The sequence below is a fragment of the Balaenoptera borealis genome (genome assembly GCF_965194805.1).
Source record: "Balaenoptera borealis genome assembly, chromosome: 15".
In the NCBI taxonomy this organism is placed as follows: Eukaryota; Metazoa; Chordata; class Mammalia; order Artiodactyla; family Balaenopteridae; genus Balaenoptera; species Balaenoptera borealis.
Window position 1 is genome coordinate 25,507,032 of NC_138871.1, and position 19,971 is coordinate 25,527,002.

The 19,971-nt window shown below is 46.2% G+C and overlaps 2 protein-coding genes across 2 annotated transcripts in view; both read right to left on the reverse strand.

The window, feature by feature from the left end:
- Window positions 1-19,971, reverse strand: part of LOC309611944 (uncharacterized protein) — a 371,966-nt gene that overhangs the window by 209,094 nt on the left and 142,901 nt on the right. The gene's annotated exons all lie outside the window — the stretch shown is intronic.
- The window catches only part of LOC309611946 (RNA/RNP complex-1-interacting phosphatase-like), a 136,873-nt gene continuing 117,371 nt past the window's right edge, over window positions 470-19,971 (reverse strand). Inside the window, exon 4 of the mRNA XM_082357023.1 lies at window positions 470-19,332. Within this exon, the coding sequence (XP_082213149.1) occupies window positions 19,273-19,332 (60 nt within the window). The 3' untranslated portion in view covers window positions 470-19,272. The remainder of the gene's footprint in view (window positions 19,333-19,971) is intronic.

Below are 19,971 nucleotides of genomic sequence, written 5' to 3' on the forward strand. Positions count from 1 at the left end.
TGATTAGTGTAAACATGCCTGTCCCGATAGTCTGAAAGACATTGAGTGCACTTTTACTTTGGGACACAGAGCTGAGCACAGTTGTGCGTAAGTATGTGGATCCAGAAAACTTCCAGATGTCTTCAACCATTCAATGCCTGCTACACGTTTCTCCATGAGATTCCCAGGGAGAAAAATCACTGTGCATGACATTGTCCTTGTGTCAGATGAAAGAGACAGCTACTGGTACTAATGCGACACCTGCATTCCCATGCCCTTCTGAACAGCTTTCTGTGCAAGGTGCCCTTGCAACAAAGTGCCTAAGGCACCTAAACTCTAAGGTGTGGTGATGGCAGTAGTACAGGTCCCTCAAACAGTTTACCAGCAGCCGTAACTTGGGTCCAAAACTACAAATGAGGAACCAACACCGTGTTTCCAGTCTCCTTCCTGTGCCTAGTGAGAAATGGGGACTTTCCCTCTTCTGAAGCCATTCCTCTTATGCTAGTGTTCCACGTTTCTAAAGAGTCAATAACAGGTCTCAGGAGTCAGGAATGTCTTTCCCACTTGAAAAGACATTTTGCTGAGTGTACCCTCCCCCTAGGGATCAAGAATCATGTCTTTCCCCTTTAGGCCACCCAGGTTCCAAATTACCGTCTTAAAGCCTGTGATTGCCCCTTGTCTTTAGCAAGTGGGCCTTGCATCACATCCACAGGAGCTATTATCAACAGCCCATCAATAGACGTTTAGGTCAACCATCACTACCGTAGCCACAGGAAGTGCCGTCCACCTTCCCGAGTAGACCAGGATGGCACTCCGTGGGTTTCTTCAAGAGGGCGGTTTCTGATGACACTAGTATAGTCCTAGAATCTCTTCACTCGGTAGTAGATAAACTATCTTGGCTATCATTCTCTTGTCGAATCCTGCTGAGTGCAGCAGAACCAAGAGTTCACCAGGGGAACCCTCAGGAGACAGGAACTTTCCTTAAGACGCTAAGCACTAGAAGCAAGAGGGTCAAACTTTTTTTGGTTCCACCCGCTGCAGGGAACACCTACTTTCTGGTGCCTCTCTAGGTATTCCCGAGTACAATAAAACATGTAAGAGTACAAAAGTCCACTTAGTGTGAACATGCCTGTCCCGACACTCTGAAAGACATTGAGTACACTTTTACTTTGGGACAAAGAGCTGAGCACAGTTGTGCATATCTCCGTGGATCCAGAAATCTTGCAGCTGTCTCCAAACATTCTCCACCTGCTGCACATTTCTCCATGAGATTTCAGGGAGAAAAATCACTGTGCATGACACAGCCCTGGTGTCGGTTCTAAGAGACAGCAAATGGTACTAATGAGACACCTGCCTTCCCATGCCCTTCTGAATGGCTTTCACTGCAAGGTGCTCTTGAAACAAAAGTGCATAAGGTAGCTAAATTCTGATGTGTGGAGATGGCAGTAGTACAATCCCTCAAACAATGTACCAGCAGCTGTAACTTGGGTCTGAAACTATAGACTCAGAACCAACACTGAGTCTCCAGTCTCCTTCCTGTGCCTAGTGAGAAACGTGGACTTTTCCTCTTCTGAGGCCATTCCTCTTATGCTAGTGGTCCACGTTTCTGGAAAGAGTTAATAACAGGTCTCTGAAGTCAGGAATGTCTTTCCCGTTTGAAGAGGACACTTGGCTCAGCGTACCCTCCTCCTAGGGATCAAGAATCATGTCCTTCCCATTTAGGGCACCCAGGCTCCCAATTACCATCTTAGAGCCTATGATTGCCCCTTGTCTTTAGCAAGTGGGCCTGGCATCACATCCACAGGAGCAATTACCAGAGTCCATCAATAGAAGTTTTGGTCAACCATCACATCCGTAGCCACAGTAAGTGACGTCCTCCTTCCCGAGTAGACCGGGATGGCACTGCGTGGGTTTCTTCAAGAGGGCGGTTTCTGATGACTCTAGTATAGTCCTAGAATCCCTTCACTCGGTATTCGGTAAAATGTCTTGGCTACCATTCCTCCTCGAATCCTGCTGAGTGCAGCAGAACAAAGAGTTCACCCAGGGGAACCTCGGGAGACAGGAACTTTCCTTAAGACGCCAAGCACTAGAAGCAAGAGGGTCGAACTTCTTTTGGTTCCACCTGCTGCAGGGAACCCCTACTTTCTGGTGCCTCTCTAGCTATTCCCTAGTACAATAAAACATGTAAGAGTACAAAAGTCTGCTTAGTGTGAACATGCCTGCCCCAACACTCTGAAAGATATTGAGTACACTTTTATTTTTAGACACAGAGCTGAGCACAGTTGTGTATATATCTGTGGATCTAGAAAACTTGCAGCTGTCTCCAAACATTCTTCGCCTGCTGCACATTTCTCCATGAGATTCCCATGGAGAAAAATCACTGTGCATGGCATTGCCCTGGTTTCGGTTGAAAGAGACACCTACTGTTACTAATTAGACACCTGCCTTCCCATGCCCTCTGTACGGCTTTCACTGCAAAGTGCCCTTGGAACAAAGTGCTTTATGCAGCCAAAGTGTGAGGTGTGGAGGTGGCAGTAATACAATCCCTCAAACAATTTACCAGCAGCCATACCTTGGGCCCAAAACTAGGTACCTGGAACCAACAATGTGTCTCCAGTGTCCTTCCTGTTCCTAGTGAGAAACTTGGACTTTTCCTCTCCAGAAGCCATTCCATTAGGCTAGTGTTCCACGTTTCTGTAAAAGGTCAATAAAACGTCTTGGAAGTCAGGAATGTGTTTCTCCTTTGAAAAGCACACTTTGCTGATCGTACACTTGCCTTAGGGGAAAGCCTCATATCCTTCCCATAGAGGCCTCCCAGGTTCCAAATTACTGTTGAAGACCTGTGATTACCCCATGTCTTTAGCAGGTGGGTCTGGCATCACATTCACGGGAGCAAATACCAACAGCCTATCCATAGCATTTTAGGACAACAGTCACTACTGCCACAGCAAGTGTACTTCTCCTTCACGAGAAGGCTGGAATGGCACCATGTGTGTTTCTTCACAAGGGCGGTTTCTGAGGACTCTTGTCCTGGAATCTCTTCAATCGGCAGCAAGTAAAAGTTCTTGGCTACCAGTCTCTCATCAAATCCTGCTGTGTGGAGCAGAACCACAAGCTCACCATGGGGAAATCTCGGGTGACTGGACCTTTCCTTAAAACACTACGCACTAGGGCTTCCCTGGTGGCACAGTCGTTGAGAATCTGCCTGCCAATGCAGGGCAGACAGGTTCGAGCCCTGGTCTGGGAAGATCCCACATGCCATGGAGCAACTGGGCCCATGAGCCACAATTACTGAGCCTGCGCGTCTGGAGCCTGTGCTCCACAACAGGAGAGGCCGCGATAGTGAGAGGCCCGCGCACGGCGATGAAGAGTGGCCCCTGCTTGCCACAACTAGAGAGAGCCCTCACACAGAAACGGAGACCCAACACAGCCATAAAATAAAAACAAACAAAACAAAACAAAACACTATGCACTAGAGGCAAAGGGTAGAACTTTTTTCAGTTTGACTTGCGTCAGGGAACCCCTATATTCTAGTGCCTCTCTAGGTATTCCCGATATACAAAAACATGAAAGAGCACAAAAGTTCACTTATTGTGAACAAGCCTGTCCCAATACTCTGAAAAACATAGAGAACACGTTTACTTTGGAACACAGAGCTGAGTAGAGTTCTGCTTACCTCCGTGGATCCAGAAATCTTGCAGCTGTCTCCAACAATTCTCCACCTGCAGCACGGTTCTCCATGAGATTCCCACGGAGAAAAATCCCTGTGCATGGCATTTCCCTGGTGTTAGTTGCAAGAGACACCTACTGTTACTAATGAGACACCTGCCTTCCCATGCCTTTCTGAAAGCCTTTCAATGCAAGGTACCCTTTGAAGAAAGTGCTTAAGGCACCTAAAGTCTGAAGTGTGGAGACTCCAGTAGTAGAAGTCTCTCAAACAATTTACCAGCAGCCATACCTTGGGCCCAAGACTATGTACTCAGAACCAACACTGTTTCTCCAGTGTCCTCCCTGTGCCTAGTGAAACGTGGACTTTTCCTCTCTCGAGGCCATTCCTCTTATGCTAGTGCTCCACGTTTCTTGAAAAAGTCAATAACAGGTCTCAGAAGTCAGGAATGTCTTTCCCTATGAAAAGCACATATTGTTGAGCATACACTCTCCCTAAGGTTCAAGCCTCATGTCCTTCCCATATACTCTTCGAGGCTCCAAATTACTGTCTAAGAGCCTGTGATTCCCCCTTGTATTTAGCAAGTGGGCGTGGCCCCACCTTCACTGGAGCAATTACCAACAGACCATCAATAGATGTTTAGGACAACAGTCACTACAGTTGCTGCAGCAAGTGTAGACCTCCTACCCGAGAAGTCCATGATGGCACTGTGTATGTTTCTTCACGAGTGCGGTTTCTGACGACCCTTGTATAGTCCTTGAATCTCTTCACTCAGCAGCAACTAAAAGGTCTTGTCTAACATTCTCTTGTCAAATCCTGCTGTGTGGAGCAGAAATACAAGTTCACCCAGGGGTACCCTCTGGAGACAGGACCTTTCCTTAAGACACTAAGGAGTAGAGCAAAGAAGGTGGAACACTTTTTGGTTTGACATGATGCAGAGAATCCCCACTTTTTGGTGCCTATCTAGGTATTCACGAGTACACTAAAACATGAAAGATCACAAAATTCCACTTAGTGTGAACAAGCCTGTCCCAACACACTGAGAGACATTGAGACAGACCACTTTCACTTTGGAACACAGAGCTGATCACAGTTGTGCGTACCTCCATGAAGTCAGAAATCCTGAAGCTGTCTCCACCATTCACTGCCTGCTGCACGTTTCTCCATGAGATTCCAAGGTAGAAAAATCACTGTCCATGACATTGCAATGGTGTCGCTTGAAAGAGACACCTACTGCTACTAATGAGACACCTGCCTTCCCCTGCCCTTCTGTATGGCTTTCACTGCAAAGTACCCTTGGAACACATTGCTTAAGGCAGCTAAACTCTGAGGTGTGGTGATGGCAGTAGTAGAAGTCCCTCATACAGTTTACAGTGGCCTACCATGGGCCCGAAATATGCACTCTTAACCAACACTGTGCCTCCTGTGTCCTTCCTGTGCCTAGTTTGAAACTTAGACTTTTCAATTTCTGAGGCCATTCCTCTTATGCTAGTGTTCCACGTTCCTGGAATAAGTCAATAACCGTTCTCAGAAATGTCTTTCCCCTTTGAAAAACACACTATGCTGTTCATATCCTCGCCCTAGGGATCAAGCCTCTTGTCCTTCTCATATAGGCCTCCAAAGATCCAAATTACCATCTAAGAGTCTGTGATTCCCCCTTGTCTTTAGCAAGTGGACCTGGCATCACACTGACAGGAGCACTTACCAACAGCCCATCAATAGGAGTTTAGCACAACAGTCGCTACAGTCATTGCATCAAGTGTAGTCCTCATTCCCGAGAAGGCCGGGATGGCACTGTGAGTGTTTCATCACTAGGGTAGTTTCTGAGGATTCTTTCATAGTCCTAGAAACTCTTCACTCGGCAACAAGCAAAAGGCCTTTGCTACCATTCTCTTGTCGAATAGTGCTGTGTGGAGCACAATTACAAGTTCAGCCACAGAAACCCTTGGGAGACAGGAACTTTCCTTAAGACACTAAGTATTAGAGCCAATAAGGTGGAACATTTTTCAGTTCACCTGATCCAGGGAACGCCTACTTTCTGGGTCTCTCTAGGTATTCCCGAGTACACTAAAACACGGAAGAGCACAAAAGTCTGCTCAGTGTGAACAAGCCTGTCCCAACACTCTGAAAGACATTAAGATCACTTTTACTATGGAACACAGAGCAGAGCAGAGTTGTATGGACCTCCATGGATCCAGATAATTCGTAGATATCTCCAACCATTAACCATCTGCTGCACGTCCCTCTATGCCAAGGAGAAACTCACATTAGATGCAGCCTCGAAAATGTACAGTTTTCCCCTGAACACTACTATGCTTTAGGAAGGTGCAAGGACACGTAGACCTATGTAGTGCATTATGTTGCATAGGCCATTCACACAATGCAGAACTCCCTGGGTACAAAATTATTCTGGGAATGTGCCAGAGTGCTCCTTGGGTCTCTTTTCATTCGTTGGAAACTACACGTACTTGGGCAGTGCTCAACTTTCAATTAGGACCTTATGAGAAAAGACATACTTCCCAACTGGAAAGAAGGATTGTTGCAGCCTCACAGCTGCCTTAAATACAGTGTTGTTGTCACTCTTCTCTTGCGTGCTGGAATGCCTCTTGTAGGAAAGGTGAGTTTTCCTGAGAGAAATAGGGTGTTTACACTTCCTTGCATGAAGCACCCCAGAGAACCCTTAAAGGGAGAACGACACTGCCCTCCAGGCTAAAATAAGGTCCAGGTATTGCTTCCACAAGGTTAGGCATACAGCATTTTCCATGAAAATTTAGTCAAAGTAGTGCCTTCACGCTAGTGTGCTTTTCAGGAATCCTAGGACTCCCACGTCCTCACCACTTCCCATGGAAGAACACTGCGTCCCGAATATCTCTTCTTGGGTGATCTAATAACATTCAGTGACCGAGGACCTCTGGTTCATCTCTCTGAATGAGGAGTGAAAGGTGACGCACTGCTTTCTTCATTGCATAGCTAGATGGCTGCGCTTTCCAAAGTCCTCCCAAACACAGTTCCAGCAGGTCTTTTAGGTGTAAGGCCAGTGGCTCCCAGTCCTGCACCAGGGCTGCAATGAAAAACACTCTGCTTAGGGTTCATACTGTGAACACTTACCTGCCGTCTCTCTATGCCAAACAGAGTCGACTTTAGATGCAGCCTAACAAAGGGACAGTTTTCCCCTGAAACACCAACTAGCCTTTTGTAAGCTGCAAGGACGTCTAGGCCTAACCTAGGCCAGTAAGTCCGTCACACCCATCACCCCATGCAGAACTGCCTTTCTACAAAAGTTTTATCAGGGAAGGACCAGGGTGCGGCTTGAGTCTCTTTGCCTTTGTCAGAAACTACACATAATGAGCTGTGTTCAAGTTAGATATGGGTGACATGAGAAAAGCATTATTTTCCCAACTGGAAAGCAGGATACATGTGGCCTCAAAGTGGCCGGAGAAAGTGTTGTTGCCTGTCTTTTCTTCAAAGATAGAATGCCTATGTGAGGAAAGGGGAGGTTTCCTAGAGAAATAGTGTTTCCTATACGTAGCAGGAGGCATCCCAAAGCCCTCTTTACACAAAGGGAAAATTACACTGTCCACAAGGCTCAAATGGACATTCAGGTATTCCATCTACGAATTGACACGTGCAGAGGTTTTCCATGAACCCTTAGGCAAAGTAGTGCACTAACGCTAGTATGCTTTTCCTAGGATTCCTGCATCCTTATCATATCCCATGGAAGAACACGGAGTACCGAATGACTCTTCTTGGTCGACTGAGCAGCATTGCGCTACATAGGGCCTCCAGATCATCTCTTTGAAAGCAGAGTGAAAGGCAACCCACTGGATAGTTAGATGGCCAAAGTTTTCAAGAGTCCTCCTGAACACAGTTCTAGCAGGTCGTAGGTGTATTGACAGTGGCCCTGTGTTGGGCCTGAGCTGCAATGAAAACACTCTTTGCTTAGTGTTCATTCTGGGTACACTTACCTGAGTCCCTATAAGCCAAGCAGAAACTCGACATTAGATGCAGCCTTTAAAATGTACATTTTCCCTCTGAACACTACCAGGATTTGGGAAGGTGCCATGACACATAGACCTACTTAGCGCATTAAGTAGGGTAGACCATTCACACAATGCAGGACTCCCTGGGTACAAAATAATTCCAGGAAGGTGACAGACTGCTCCTTATGTCTCCTTTCATTCATTGGAAACTACACGTAATTGGGCAGTGTTCAATTTGAGACTGGGAATTATAAGAAAAGTAGTACTTCCCAGCTGAAAAGAAGGATCGTTGCAGCTTCAAAGCTACCTGAAATACAGTGCTGTTGCCGGTCTTCTCTTGTGTGCTGGAATACCACTTGGAGGAACGGGGAGTTTTCCTGAGAGAAATAGGGTGCTTCCACTTCCTTGCATGAGGCATCCCAGAGCCGCCATTACCTAAAGGGAAAACGAGACTGCCTGCCAGGCTCATAGTAAGGTCCAGGTATTGCATTCACAAACTTAGGCATGTAGAATTTTCCATGAAAATCTGGTCCATGTAGTGCCTTCACGCTAGGGGGCATTTCAGGACTGCTAGGATTCCCAGGTCCTCAGCACTTCCCATGGAAGAACACTGCATCCTGAATGTCTCTTCTTGGGTGACCTAACAATATTCAGGGACCTAGGGCCTCCGGATCATCTCTCTTAATGAGGAGTGAAAGGTGACGCACTGCTTACTTTGTTGCATAGCTAGATGACCAAGCTTTCCAAATTCCTCCTGAACACAGTTCTAGGTCTTTTAGGTGTTAGGCCAGTGGCTCCCAGTGCTGAACCAGGCCTGCAATGAAAAAACACTGTACTAAGGGTTCATATTGGGAAAGCTTACCTGCCATCTCTCTATGCCAAGCAGAGAGTCGACTTTTGATGCATCGTGACAAAAGGAGACTTTTCCCCTGAATCACCAACTAGCCTTTTGTAGGATGCAAGGACGTCTAGGCCTACCCTAGGGCAGTAAGTCCAGCATGCCACTCACCCCAGACAGAACTGCCTTGGTACAAAAGTTTTATCAGGGACGGCCAGGGTGCTGCTGGAGTCTCTTTGCCTTTTTCAGAAACTACATATAATATGCTGTGTTCAAGTTTGATATTGGTGACCTAATGAGAAAAGCACTATTTTCCTCACTAGAAAGCAGGATACTTGCGACCTCAAAGTTGCCTGACAAACAGTGCTGTTGCCTGTCCTCTCTTCACAGCTAGAATGCCTATGTGAGGAAGAGGGAGACGTCCTAGAGAAACAGAGTGTTTCCTGTGCCTTGCAGGAGGCATCACAGAGCCCTATTTACACATAGGAAAATCTAGGCCTGTCCACAAGGTAACAAAGTAACGTTCAGGTATTCCATCCACGAATTGACGTGTGCAGAGGTTTTCCATGTACTCTTGGGCAAGTAGTGCATGAACGCTAGTATGCTTTTCCTACAACACCTGCGTCCTCACCATGTCCCACGGAAGAACACTGCATACAGGATCACTCTTCTTGGCTGACTGTGCAGCATTATGCTACCTAGGTCATCCGGATCACCTCTTTGAAAGCAGAGTGAAAGGCAACTCACTGCTCTCTTCTCTAGATAACTCGATGTCCAAAGCATTCAAGAGACCTCTCAAACACAGCTCTAGCCGGTCTTAGGTGTAATGCCTGTGGCTCTCAGTGCAGAGCGTGAGCTGCAATGAAAACACTCTTTGCCTAGTGTCCATTCTGGGTACACTTACTTACCTGACCTCTCTCTATGTCATGCAGAAACTCGATCTTACCTGAAGCCTTGAAAATTTACAGTTTCCCCCGAACACTTCAAGGCTTTGGAAAGGCGCCAGGACACGGAGAGCTACCTAGCGCATTAAGTCACATAGGCCATTCACACAATGCAGAACTCTCTGGGTACAAAATTATTCCAGGAAGGCTCCAGAATGCTCCTTCGGTCTCTTTTGCCTCTTTGGAAACTACACGTATTTGGGCAGTGTTCAAATTTGAGATTTGGAACTTATGAGAAAAGTAGTACTTCCCAGCTGGAAAGAAGGATTGTTGCAGCCTCAAAGCTGCCTGAAATACAGTGCTGTTGCCAGTCTTCTGTTGCGTGTTGGAACGCCCTTTTAGGAAGGGGAGTTTTCTTGAGAGAAACAGGGTGTTTACACTTCCTTACCTGAGGCATCAAGGAGCCCCCTTTACCTAAAGGGATAATGACACTGCCCACCAGCCTCAAAGTAAGGTCTAGGCATTGAATTCACAAGGTTAGGCATGCAGCATTTTCCATGAAAATGTAGTCCAAATACTGCCTTCATGCTAGTGTGCTTTTCAGGATTCCTAGGATTCCCACATCCTCAGCACATCCCATAGAAGAACACTAAACCCCTAATGTCCCTTCTTGGGCGATCTAACAGCATTCAGGGACCTAGGGACTCCAGATCATCCCTCTGAATGAGGTGAAAGGCTAAGCACTGCTTTCTTCATTGCATAGTTAGATGGCCGAGCTTTCCAAAGTCCTCCTGAACACAGCTGTAGCAGGTCTATTAGTTGTAAGGCCTGTGGCTCCCAGCAGTGAACCAGCGCTGCAATGAAAAAACACTCTACTTAGGGTTCACTTTGGAAACCCTTACCTGCCATCTCTCTAGGCCAAGCAGAAAGTCAACTTTCGGTGCAACTGGGCAAAGGGAGTTTTCACCTGAAACACAAACTTGCCTTTTGTAGGGTGCAAGGACGTCTAGGCATAACTTAGGGTTGTAAGCCCATCACGGCACTTCCCCATGCAGAACTGTCTTGGTACAAAACTTTTATCAGGGACGGAGAGGGTGTTGCTGGATTCTCTTCGCCTTTGTCAGAAACTACACATAATACGTTGTGTTCAAGTTTGATACTGGTGACCTATTGAGAAAAGCACTATTTTCCCCCACTGAAAAGCAGGATACTTGAGGCTTCAAAGTTGCCTGAGAAACAGTGTTGTTGCCTGTCTTCTCTTCACAGCTAGAATGCCTATGTGAGGAAAAGGGAGGGTTCTTAGAGAAACAGATTGTTTCCTTGCCTTGCAGGAGGCATCCCAGAGCCCTCTGTACACAAAGGGAACACTAGACCTGTCATCAAGGTAACAAAGTAACGATCAGGTATTCCATCCACGAATTGATGCGTGCAGAGGTTTTCCATGAACCCTTAAGAAAAGTAGTGCATTAATGCTGGTATGCATTTCCTAAAGACTCCTGCGTCTTCACCAATTCCCATGGAAGAGTACTGCGTAGTGGATGAGTCTTCTTGGCCTACTGAGCGGCATCTCACTTCCTAGGCACTCCGGATCATCTCTTTGAAAGCAGAGTGAAAGGCAACCCATTCCTTTCTTCTCCAGATAGCTAGATGGCAAAAGCTTCCAAGAGACCTCCCGAACACAGTTCCACCAGGTCTTAGGTGTAATGATTGATGCTCTAGGTGCTGAGAATGAGCTGCAATGAAAACACTCTTTGCTTAGTGTTCATTCTGGATACACTTACATAATTGACTACTCCCTATGCCAATGAGAAACTTGACATGAGATGCCACGTTGAAAATGAACAGTTTCTCCCTGAACAATCCTAGGGTTTAGGAAGGTGCGAGGACACGTAGACTTACCTAGCACATTGGCACGTAGGCCATTCACACAATACAGAATTCCCTGGTTACAAACTTATTCCAGGCAGGTGCCAGAGAGCTCCTTCAGTCTCTCCTTGCTCATTGGAAACTACAAGTACTTGGGCAGAGTTCCCCGTTGGGATTGGGACCTTATGAGAAAAGTAGTACTTCCCACCGGGAAAGAAATCATTGCAGCCACAAAGCTGCCTAAAATACAGTGCTGCTGCCAGTTTTCTGTTGCTTCCTGGAATGTCTCTCCTAAGAAAAGGGCGTTTTGCTGAAAGCAATAGGGTGCTTCCAGTTCCTTGCATGAGGCATCCCAAAGGCGCCAGTACCTAAAGGGAAAACGAGACTGCCAGCCAGGCTCATAGCAAGATCCAGGTATTGCATTCACAAGGTAAGGCATGCAGCATTCCCCATGAAAAAGTAGTCCATGTAGTGTCTATACGTTAGTGGGCATTTCAGTAATCTTAGGACACTCACGTCCTCAGCACTTCACATGGTAGAACACTGCGACCCGAATGTCTCTTCCTGGGCCTTAACAACATTCAGGGATCCTGGGCCTCTGGATCATCTCTCTTAATGTGGAGTGAAAGGCGACACGCTGTTTTCTTCATCAGGTAGCTAGATGTCCGAGCCTTCTAAAATCTTCCCGAACACAGGCCCAGCAGGTCTTTTAGGTGTACGGCCTCATGAGGGGCCAGCAATGAACCAGGGCTGCAATGAAGAAACACTCTCCTTAGGGTTCATGTTGGGAACACTTACTTGCCATCTCTCTATGCCAAGCAGACAGTTGACATTCGAAGCAGCCTGACAAAGGCACAGTTTCCCCCTGAAACACCGACTAGCCTTTTATAAGGTGTACAAACGTTGAGGCCTAACGTAGGGCAGTAAGTTGTCACGCCACTCGCTCCATGCAGGACCTTGGTACCAAGTTTTAACAGGGAAGGACAGGGTGCTGCTTGAGACTCTGCCTTTGTCAGAAACTACACGTAATATGCAGTGTGCAACTTGGATATTGGTGACCTAGTGAGAAAAGCACTATTTTCCCTACAGGGGAGCAGGATACTTGCATCGTCATAGTTACCTGAGAAACAGTGTCGTTCCCTGTCTTCTCTTCACAGCTGGAATGCCTATGTAGGAGAAAAGAGAGAGTTCCTAGAGAAATAGAGTGTGTCCTGTGCCTTGCAGGAGGCATTCCAGAGGGCTAATTGCCAAAGGGAAACCTAAACCTCTCCACAAGTTTCAAAGTATCGTTCAGATATTCCATTCACGAATTGAGACGTGCAGAGGTTTTCCATTTACTTTTGGGCAAGTAGTTCAAGAACGCTAGTATGCTTTTCCTACGGGCCCTGCATCCTCACCAGTTCCCATGGGAGAACACTGCGTACAGGATCACTGTTCTTGGCTGACTGCGCAGCAGGACACTACCTAGGGCCTCCGGATCACCTCTTTGAAAGCAGAGTGAAAGGCAACCCTCTGCTTTCTTCTCCAGGTAGATAGATGTCCAAAGAATTCAAGAGACCTCCTGAACACAGCTGTAGCGAGTGTTAGGTGTAATGCCAGTGGCTCTCAGTGCAGAGCGTGAGCTGCAATGAAAACAGTCTTTTCTTAGTGTCCATTCTGAGTACAATTACTTACCTGACCTCTCTCTACACCACGCAGAAACTCGACATTACATGCTGTCTTGAAAATATATAGTATCTCCTGAACACTACTATGCTTAGAGAAGGTGCGAGGACACGTAACCTACCTAAAGCCTTAAGTCCCATAGACCATTCACACTTTGCACAACTCCCTGGTTCAAAATTAATCCGGGAAGTTGCCAGAGTGCTCCTTGGGTCTCTTTACGCTCGTTAGAAACTACACGTACTTGGGCAGTGTTGAACTTTGGGATTGGCAATGTATGCGAATAGTAGCACTTCCCAGCTGTAAAGAAGGATCACTACAGCCTCAAAGCTGTCTGAAATATAGTGCTGCTGCCAGTCTTTTGTCCTGGAATGCACCTCTTAGAAAAGGGGCGTTTTCCTGTGAGCAATAGGGTGGTTCCAGTTCCTTGCATGAGGCAGCCCAAAGGTGCCAATACCTAAAGGGAAAACGACATTGCCAGCCAAGCACATAGTAAGGTCCATGCATTACATCCACAAGATTAGGCATGGAGCATTTTCCATGAAAACGTAGTCTAAGTAGCGCCTTCAAGCTAGTGTGCTTTTCAGGAATCCTAGGACTTCCACGTCCTCACCACTTCCCATGGAAGAACACTGCATCCTGAATCTCTCTTCTTGGGCTACCTAAAAACATTCAGGGACCTAGGACCTCTCCGGATCGTCTCTCTGAATGAGGAGTGAATGGCGACGCACTGCTTTCTTCATTGCATGGATAGATGGCCGAGCTTTCCAAAGTCAACCCATACACAGCTCTAGCAGGTCTTTTACATGTAAGGACAGTGGCTCCCAGTGCTGAACCAGGACTGCAATGAAAGAACACTCTGCATAGTGTTCACACTGGGAACCTTACCTTCCGTCTCTGTATGCCAAGCAGACAGTCGACTTTCAATGCAGTCTGACAAATGGAGAGTTTTCCTCTGAAACACCCACTAGCCTTTGTAAGGGACAAGGACGTCTAGGCTTATCACAAGGCAGAAAATACGTCATGCTACTAGCCCCATGCAGAACTGCCTTGGTACGAAATTTTAACTGGGAAGGACAGGGTGCTGCTTGAGACTCTTTGCCTTTCTCAGAAACTACACGTAATATGCAGTGTGCAACTTTGATATTGGTGACCTAGTGAGAAAAGCACTATCATCCCCACTGGAGAGCAGGATACTTGCGGCGTCAAAGTTTCCTGAGGAATAGTGTTGCTGCCTGTGTTGTCTTCACTTCTAGAATGCCGTTGTGGAGAAAAGAGAGAATTCCTCTAGAAACAGAGCATATACTGTGCCTTCCAGGAGGTATCCCAGAGCCCTCATTGCCAAAGGGAAAGCTAGACCTCTCCACAAGTTTCAAAGTATCGTTCAGCTATTACATCTACGAACTGAGGCGTGCAGAGGTTTTCCATTTACTTTTGGGCAAGTAGTGCAGGATCTCTGGTATGCTTTTCCTACAGCACCTGCGTCCTCACTGTGAGCCAGGAAAGAACACTGCGTACAGGATCACTCTTCTTGGCTGACTGCACAGCATTATGCTACCCTAGGCCTCCGGATCACCTCTTTGAAAGCAGAGTGAAAGGCAAGCCTCTGCTTTCTTCTCCAGATATCTAGATTGCCAAAGCATTCAAGGGACCTCTGGAACACAGTTCTAGCAGGTCTTAGGTGTAATGCCAGTGGCTCTCAGTACAGAGCGTGAGTTGCAATGAAAACACTCTTTTCTTAGAGTCCGTTCTGGGTACACTTACTTACCTGACCTCTCTCTACACCACGCAGAATCTAGACATTACATGCAGTCTTGAAAGTGTATAGTTTCCCCTGAAACCTACTAGGGTTAGAGAGGGTGCGAGGACACATAACCTACCTAACGTCTTAAGTCCCGTAGACCATTCACACGTTGCACAACTCCCTGGTTCAAAGTTAATCCGGGAAGGTGCCAGAGTGCTCCTGCGGTCTCCTTTCGCTCACTGGAAACTAAACGTACATGGGCAGTTTTGAAATTTGGGATTGGGAACGTATGCAAATACTAGCACTTACCAGCTGTAAAGAAGGATTGCTGCAGCCTCAAAGCTGCCTGAAATACAGTGCTGCTGCCAGTCTTACGTGTTGGAATGCCCCTGTTAGGAAAAGGGCGTTTTCCTGAGAGCAATAGGGTGATTGCAGTTCCTTGCATGAGGCATCCCAAAGGCGCCAATACCTAAAGGGAACACGACACTGCCAGGCAGGCACATAGCGAAGTCTATGTATTGCATCCACAAGATTAGGTATGCAGCATTCCCCATGAAAATGTAGTGCATGTAGTGCCTTCACGCTAGTGAGCTTTTCAGGACTTCTAGGACTCGTGCGTCCTCAGCACCTCCCATGGAAAACACTGCGTCCCGAACCTCTCTTCCTGGGCGACTTCACAACATGCAGGGACTTTGGGCCTCCGGATCATCTCTCTTAATGCAGAGAGAAAGGTGACACACTGCTTTCTTCGTTGGATAGCTAGATGTCCAAGCTTTCTAAAGGCCACATGAACACAGGTCCAGCAGGGCTTTTAGGTGTATGGCCAGTGGCTCCCATCACTGAACCTGGGCTGCAATGAAGAAACACTCTCCTTTGGGTGTATATTGGGAACCCTTACTTGCCGTCTCTCTATGCCAAGCAGACAGTTGACTTTCGAAGCAGCCTGACAAAGGCACAGTTTTCCCCTGAAACACCAACTAGCCTTTTATAAGGTGTACGGAGGTCGAGGCCTATCCCACGGCCGTAAGTACGTCACGCTACTCGCCCTATGCAGAGCTGCCTTGGTACGAAATTTTAACTTGGAAGGACAGGGTGCTGCTTCAGACTCTTTGACTTTGTCAGAAACTACACGTAATATTCAGTGTGCAACTTTGATATTGGTGACGTAGTGGGAAAAGCACTATTTTCCCCACTGGAGAGCAGGATACTTGCAGTCTCATAGTTTCCTGAGGAATAGTGTTGCTGCCTGTGTTGTCTTCACTTCTACAATTCATTTGTGGAGAAAAGAGAGAGTTCCTAAAGAAACAGAATGTGTTCTGTGCCTTGCAGGAGGCATCCCAAAGCCCTCATTGCCAAAGGGAAAGCTAGATCTCTCCACAAGGTTCAAAGTATCATTCAGATATTCCATCACTGAATTGAGCTGTGCATATGTTTTCCATTTACTTTTGGGCAAGGAGTGCAGGAACTCTAGTATCCTTTTCCTAAGGCACCTGCATCCTCACCATGTCCCAGGGAAGAACACTGCATACAGGATCACTCTTCTTGGCTGACTGTGCAGCATTACACTCCCTAAGGCCTTCGGATCACCTCTTTGACAGCAGGGTGAAAGGCAACCCTCTGCTTTCTTCTCCAGGTAGCTAGATGGCCAAAGCATTCAAGAGACCTCCGGAGCACATCTCCAGCAGGTCTTAGGTGTAATGCCAGTGGCTCTCAGTGCAGAGTGTGAGCTGCAATGAAAACACTTTTCTTAGTGTCCGTTCTGGGTACACATATTTACCTGACCTCTCTCTATGCCACGCAGAAACTAGACATAACATGCATTCTTCAAAATGTATAGTTTCCCCTAAACACTACTACGCTTAGAGAAGGTGCGAGGACACCTAACCTACCTAACGTCTTAAGTCCCGTAGACCATTCACACGTTGCACAACTCCCTGGTTCAAAATTAAACCGGAAAGTTGCCAGAGTGCTCCTTCTGTCTTTTTTAACTGACTGGAAACTAAACGTACCTGGGCAGTTTTGAACTTTGGGATTGGGAACGTATGCGAATAGTAGCACGTCCCAGCTGTAAAGAACGATAGCTTCAGCCTCAAATCTGCCTGAAATACAGTGCTGCTGCCAGTCTTACGTGTTGGAATGCCCCTGTTAGGAAAAGGGCGTTTTCCTGAGAGCAGTAGGGTGATTGCAGTTCCTTGCATGAGGCATCCCAATGGCGCCAATACCTAAAGGGAACACGACACTGCCAGGCAGGCTCATAGTGAGGTCCATGTATTGCATCCACAAGATTAGGTGTGCAGCATTTCCCATGAAAATGTAGTGCATGTAGTGCCTTCACGCTAGTGAGCTTTTCAGGACTTCTAGGACTTGTGCGTCCTCAGCACCTCCCATGGAAAACACTGCGTCCCAAACCTCTCTTCCTGGGCGACTTCACAACATTCAGGGACCTTGGGCCTCCGGATCATCTCTCTTAATGCAGAGAGAAAGGTGACACACTGCTTTCTTCGTTGGATAACTAGATGTCTGAGCTTTCTAAAGGCCACCTGAACGCAGGTCCAGCAGGGCTTTTAGGTGTATGGCCAGTGGTTCCCATCACTGAACCTGGGCTGCAATGAAGAAACACTCTCCTTAGGGTGTATATTGGGAACCCCTACTTGCCATCTCTGTATGCCAAGCAGATAGTTGACTTTTGAAGCAGCCTGACAAAGGCACAGTTTTCCCTTGAAACACCAACTACCTTGTATAAGGTGTACGGACATCGAGGCCTAACCCAAGGCAGTAAGTACGTCACGCCACTCGCCCCATGCAGAACTGCTTTGGTACGAACTTTTAACAGGGAATGACAGGGTGCAGCTTGAGACTCTTTGCCTTTGTCAGAAACTACACATAATATGCAGTGTGCAACTTTGATATTGGTGACCTAGGGAGAAAAGCACTATTTTCCCCACTGGAGAGCAGGATACTTGCAGCGTCAAAGTTTCCTGAGAAACAGTGTTGTTGCCTGTCTTCTCTTCACAGGTAGAATGCCTTTGCGGAGAAAAGAGAGAGTTCCTCTAGAAACAGAGCGTGTCCTGTGCCTTCCAGTAGGCATCCCAGAGCCCGCATTGCCAAAGGGAAAGCTAGACCTCTCCACAAGTTTCAATGTATCGTTCAGATATTCCATTCACGAATTGAGGCATGCAGAGGTTTTCCATTTACTTTTGGGCAAGTAGTGCAGGATCTCTGGTATGCTTTTCCTACAGCATCTGCATCCTAACAGTGTCCCAGGAAAGAACACTGCCTACAGGATCACTCTTCTTGGCTGACTGCACAGCATTATCCTCCCTAAGGCCTCGGGATCACCTCTTTGAAAGCAGAGTGAAAGGCAACCCTCTGCTTTCTTCTCCAGATATCTAGATGGCCAAAGCATTCAAGGGACCTCCAGAACACAGCTCTAGCAGGTCTTAGGTGTAATGCCAGTGGCTCTCAGTGCAGAGCGTGAGCTGCAATGAAAACACTCTTTTCTTAGTGTCCGTTTTGAGTACACTTACTTACCTGACCTCTCTCTATGCCACGCAGATACTAGACATTACATGCAGTCTTGAAAATGTATAGTTTCCCCTGAAGACTACTACGCTTAGAGGAGGTGCAAGGACACGTAACCTACCAAAAGTCTTAAGTCCCATAGACCATTCACACATTGCACAACTCCCTGGTTCAAAATTAAACCGGGAAAGTGCCAGAGTGCTCCTTCGGTCTCTTTTTGCTCGCCTGAAACTAAACGTACTAGGGCAGTTTTGAAGTTTCGGATTCGGAATCTATGTGAATAGTTGCACTTCTCAGCAATAAAGAAGGACAGCCTCAGCCTCAAAGCTGCCAGAAATACAGGGCTGCTGTCAGTCTTACGTGCTGGAATGCCCCTGTTAGGAAATTGGCGTTTTCCAGAGAGCGATAGGGTGCTTGCAGTGCCTTGCATGAAGAGTCCCAAAGGCGCCAAGACCTAAAGGGAACACGACACTGCCAGGCAGCCTCATAGGAATGTCCATGTATTGCATCCATAAGATTATGTATCAACTGCAAATTTGAGCACTCACTGGGTACTTAATATTAAAAAATGATATTAAGGAATAAAAGTCCTATATTTTAAATATACACACCAAAATTGTATACGTGTAATTACATGTTGTCTCAGAACTGCTTCAAGATAATATGGAATAGGGTGAAACACGTGGGGGTATAGATAAAACATGACAGCCATCAGTTGGTAAATATTAAAGCTGGATGAGTTCATGTGTATACAAGGAACACTCACAGTATTTTGTATGCTTTTGTATATGTTTAAAATTTGTGATAATTGTTTAAAAACAAGACGACACTGTAGAAAACAGTTTGGCAGTTTCTCAAAGGTTAAACGTAGAGCTACCATATGATCCAACAACTCTGCTACTACCTACACTGCACATCTAAAAGAACTGAAAGCAGGGATTTGATCAAATATCTGTACACCAATGATCATAGCAGCATGATTCACAATAGCTACAAGTGGAAACAACCCAAGTGTCAATCAACCGATGAATAACAAAATATGGCATATACACACAATGGGATTTATTAAGCCAAAGAAGGAATGGCATTTTGTTACATGCTATAACATGGATGAACCTTGAAAACATTGTTTACTGAAATAAGCCAGACATAGAAGGACAAATATTGTAGATTCCACTCACACGAGGTACCTAGAATAGGCAAATTCATAGAGACAGAAAATAGAATAGAGGTTACTAAGGGCTGCTGGGAGGGAAAATGGGGTTGTTACTGTTTGATGGTTACAGAGTTTTCGTTGAGGATGATGAAAAAGTTTTGGTTATACACAGTGGTGATGGTTATACAACACTGTGGCTGTACTGAATGCCACTGAACGGCATATTTATAAATGGTTAAAATAAATATTATTTATGTATATTTTACCACAATAAAAAAAAAGAGGAATAACTGAGTTGAAATTTCAATTCTTCCTTTTCCGAGAGTCAGTTTCATTGTCTGTAAAATTAGTAATTGTAGTTGTCTATCCTCTGAGCTAAGTGCAGAGTAAGCACTCAGTAGGAGAGATCAGTACTACTTCCACTTCAACAGCAAAGGACTGTTGTGAAGATTAACTAAGTCAATGGATAGGAAAGAACTTTCTAAATGGCAAACTGCTATACAAATATTAACAAACATTTGGTGTTACTGTCTCCCAAGGCCATGGAACAGGTCAGAAGAAGGATAATTCTTTTGCACTCGTATATTCTACATGGGCCAAGAGAATATATGGGTTTCTGTATTGTATCAGAAGGTATTAGAAAAAGAAGGCATAAAACTTAGAGAACAATTGT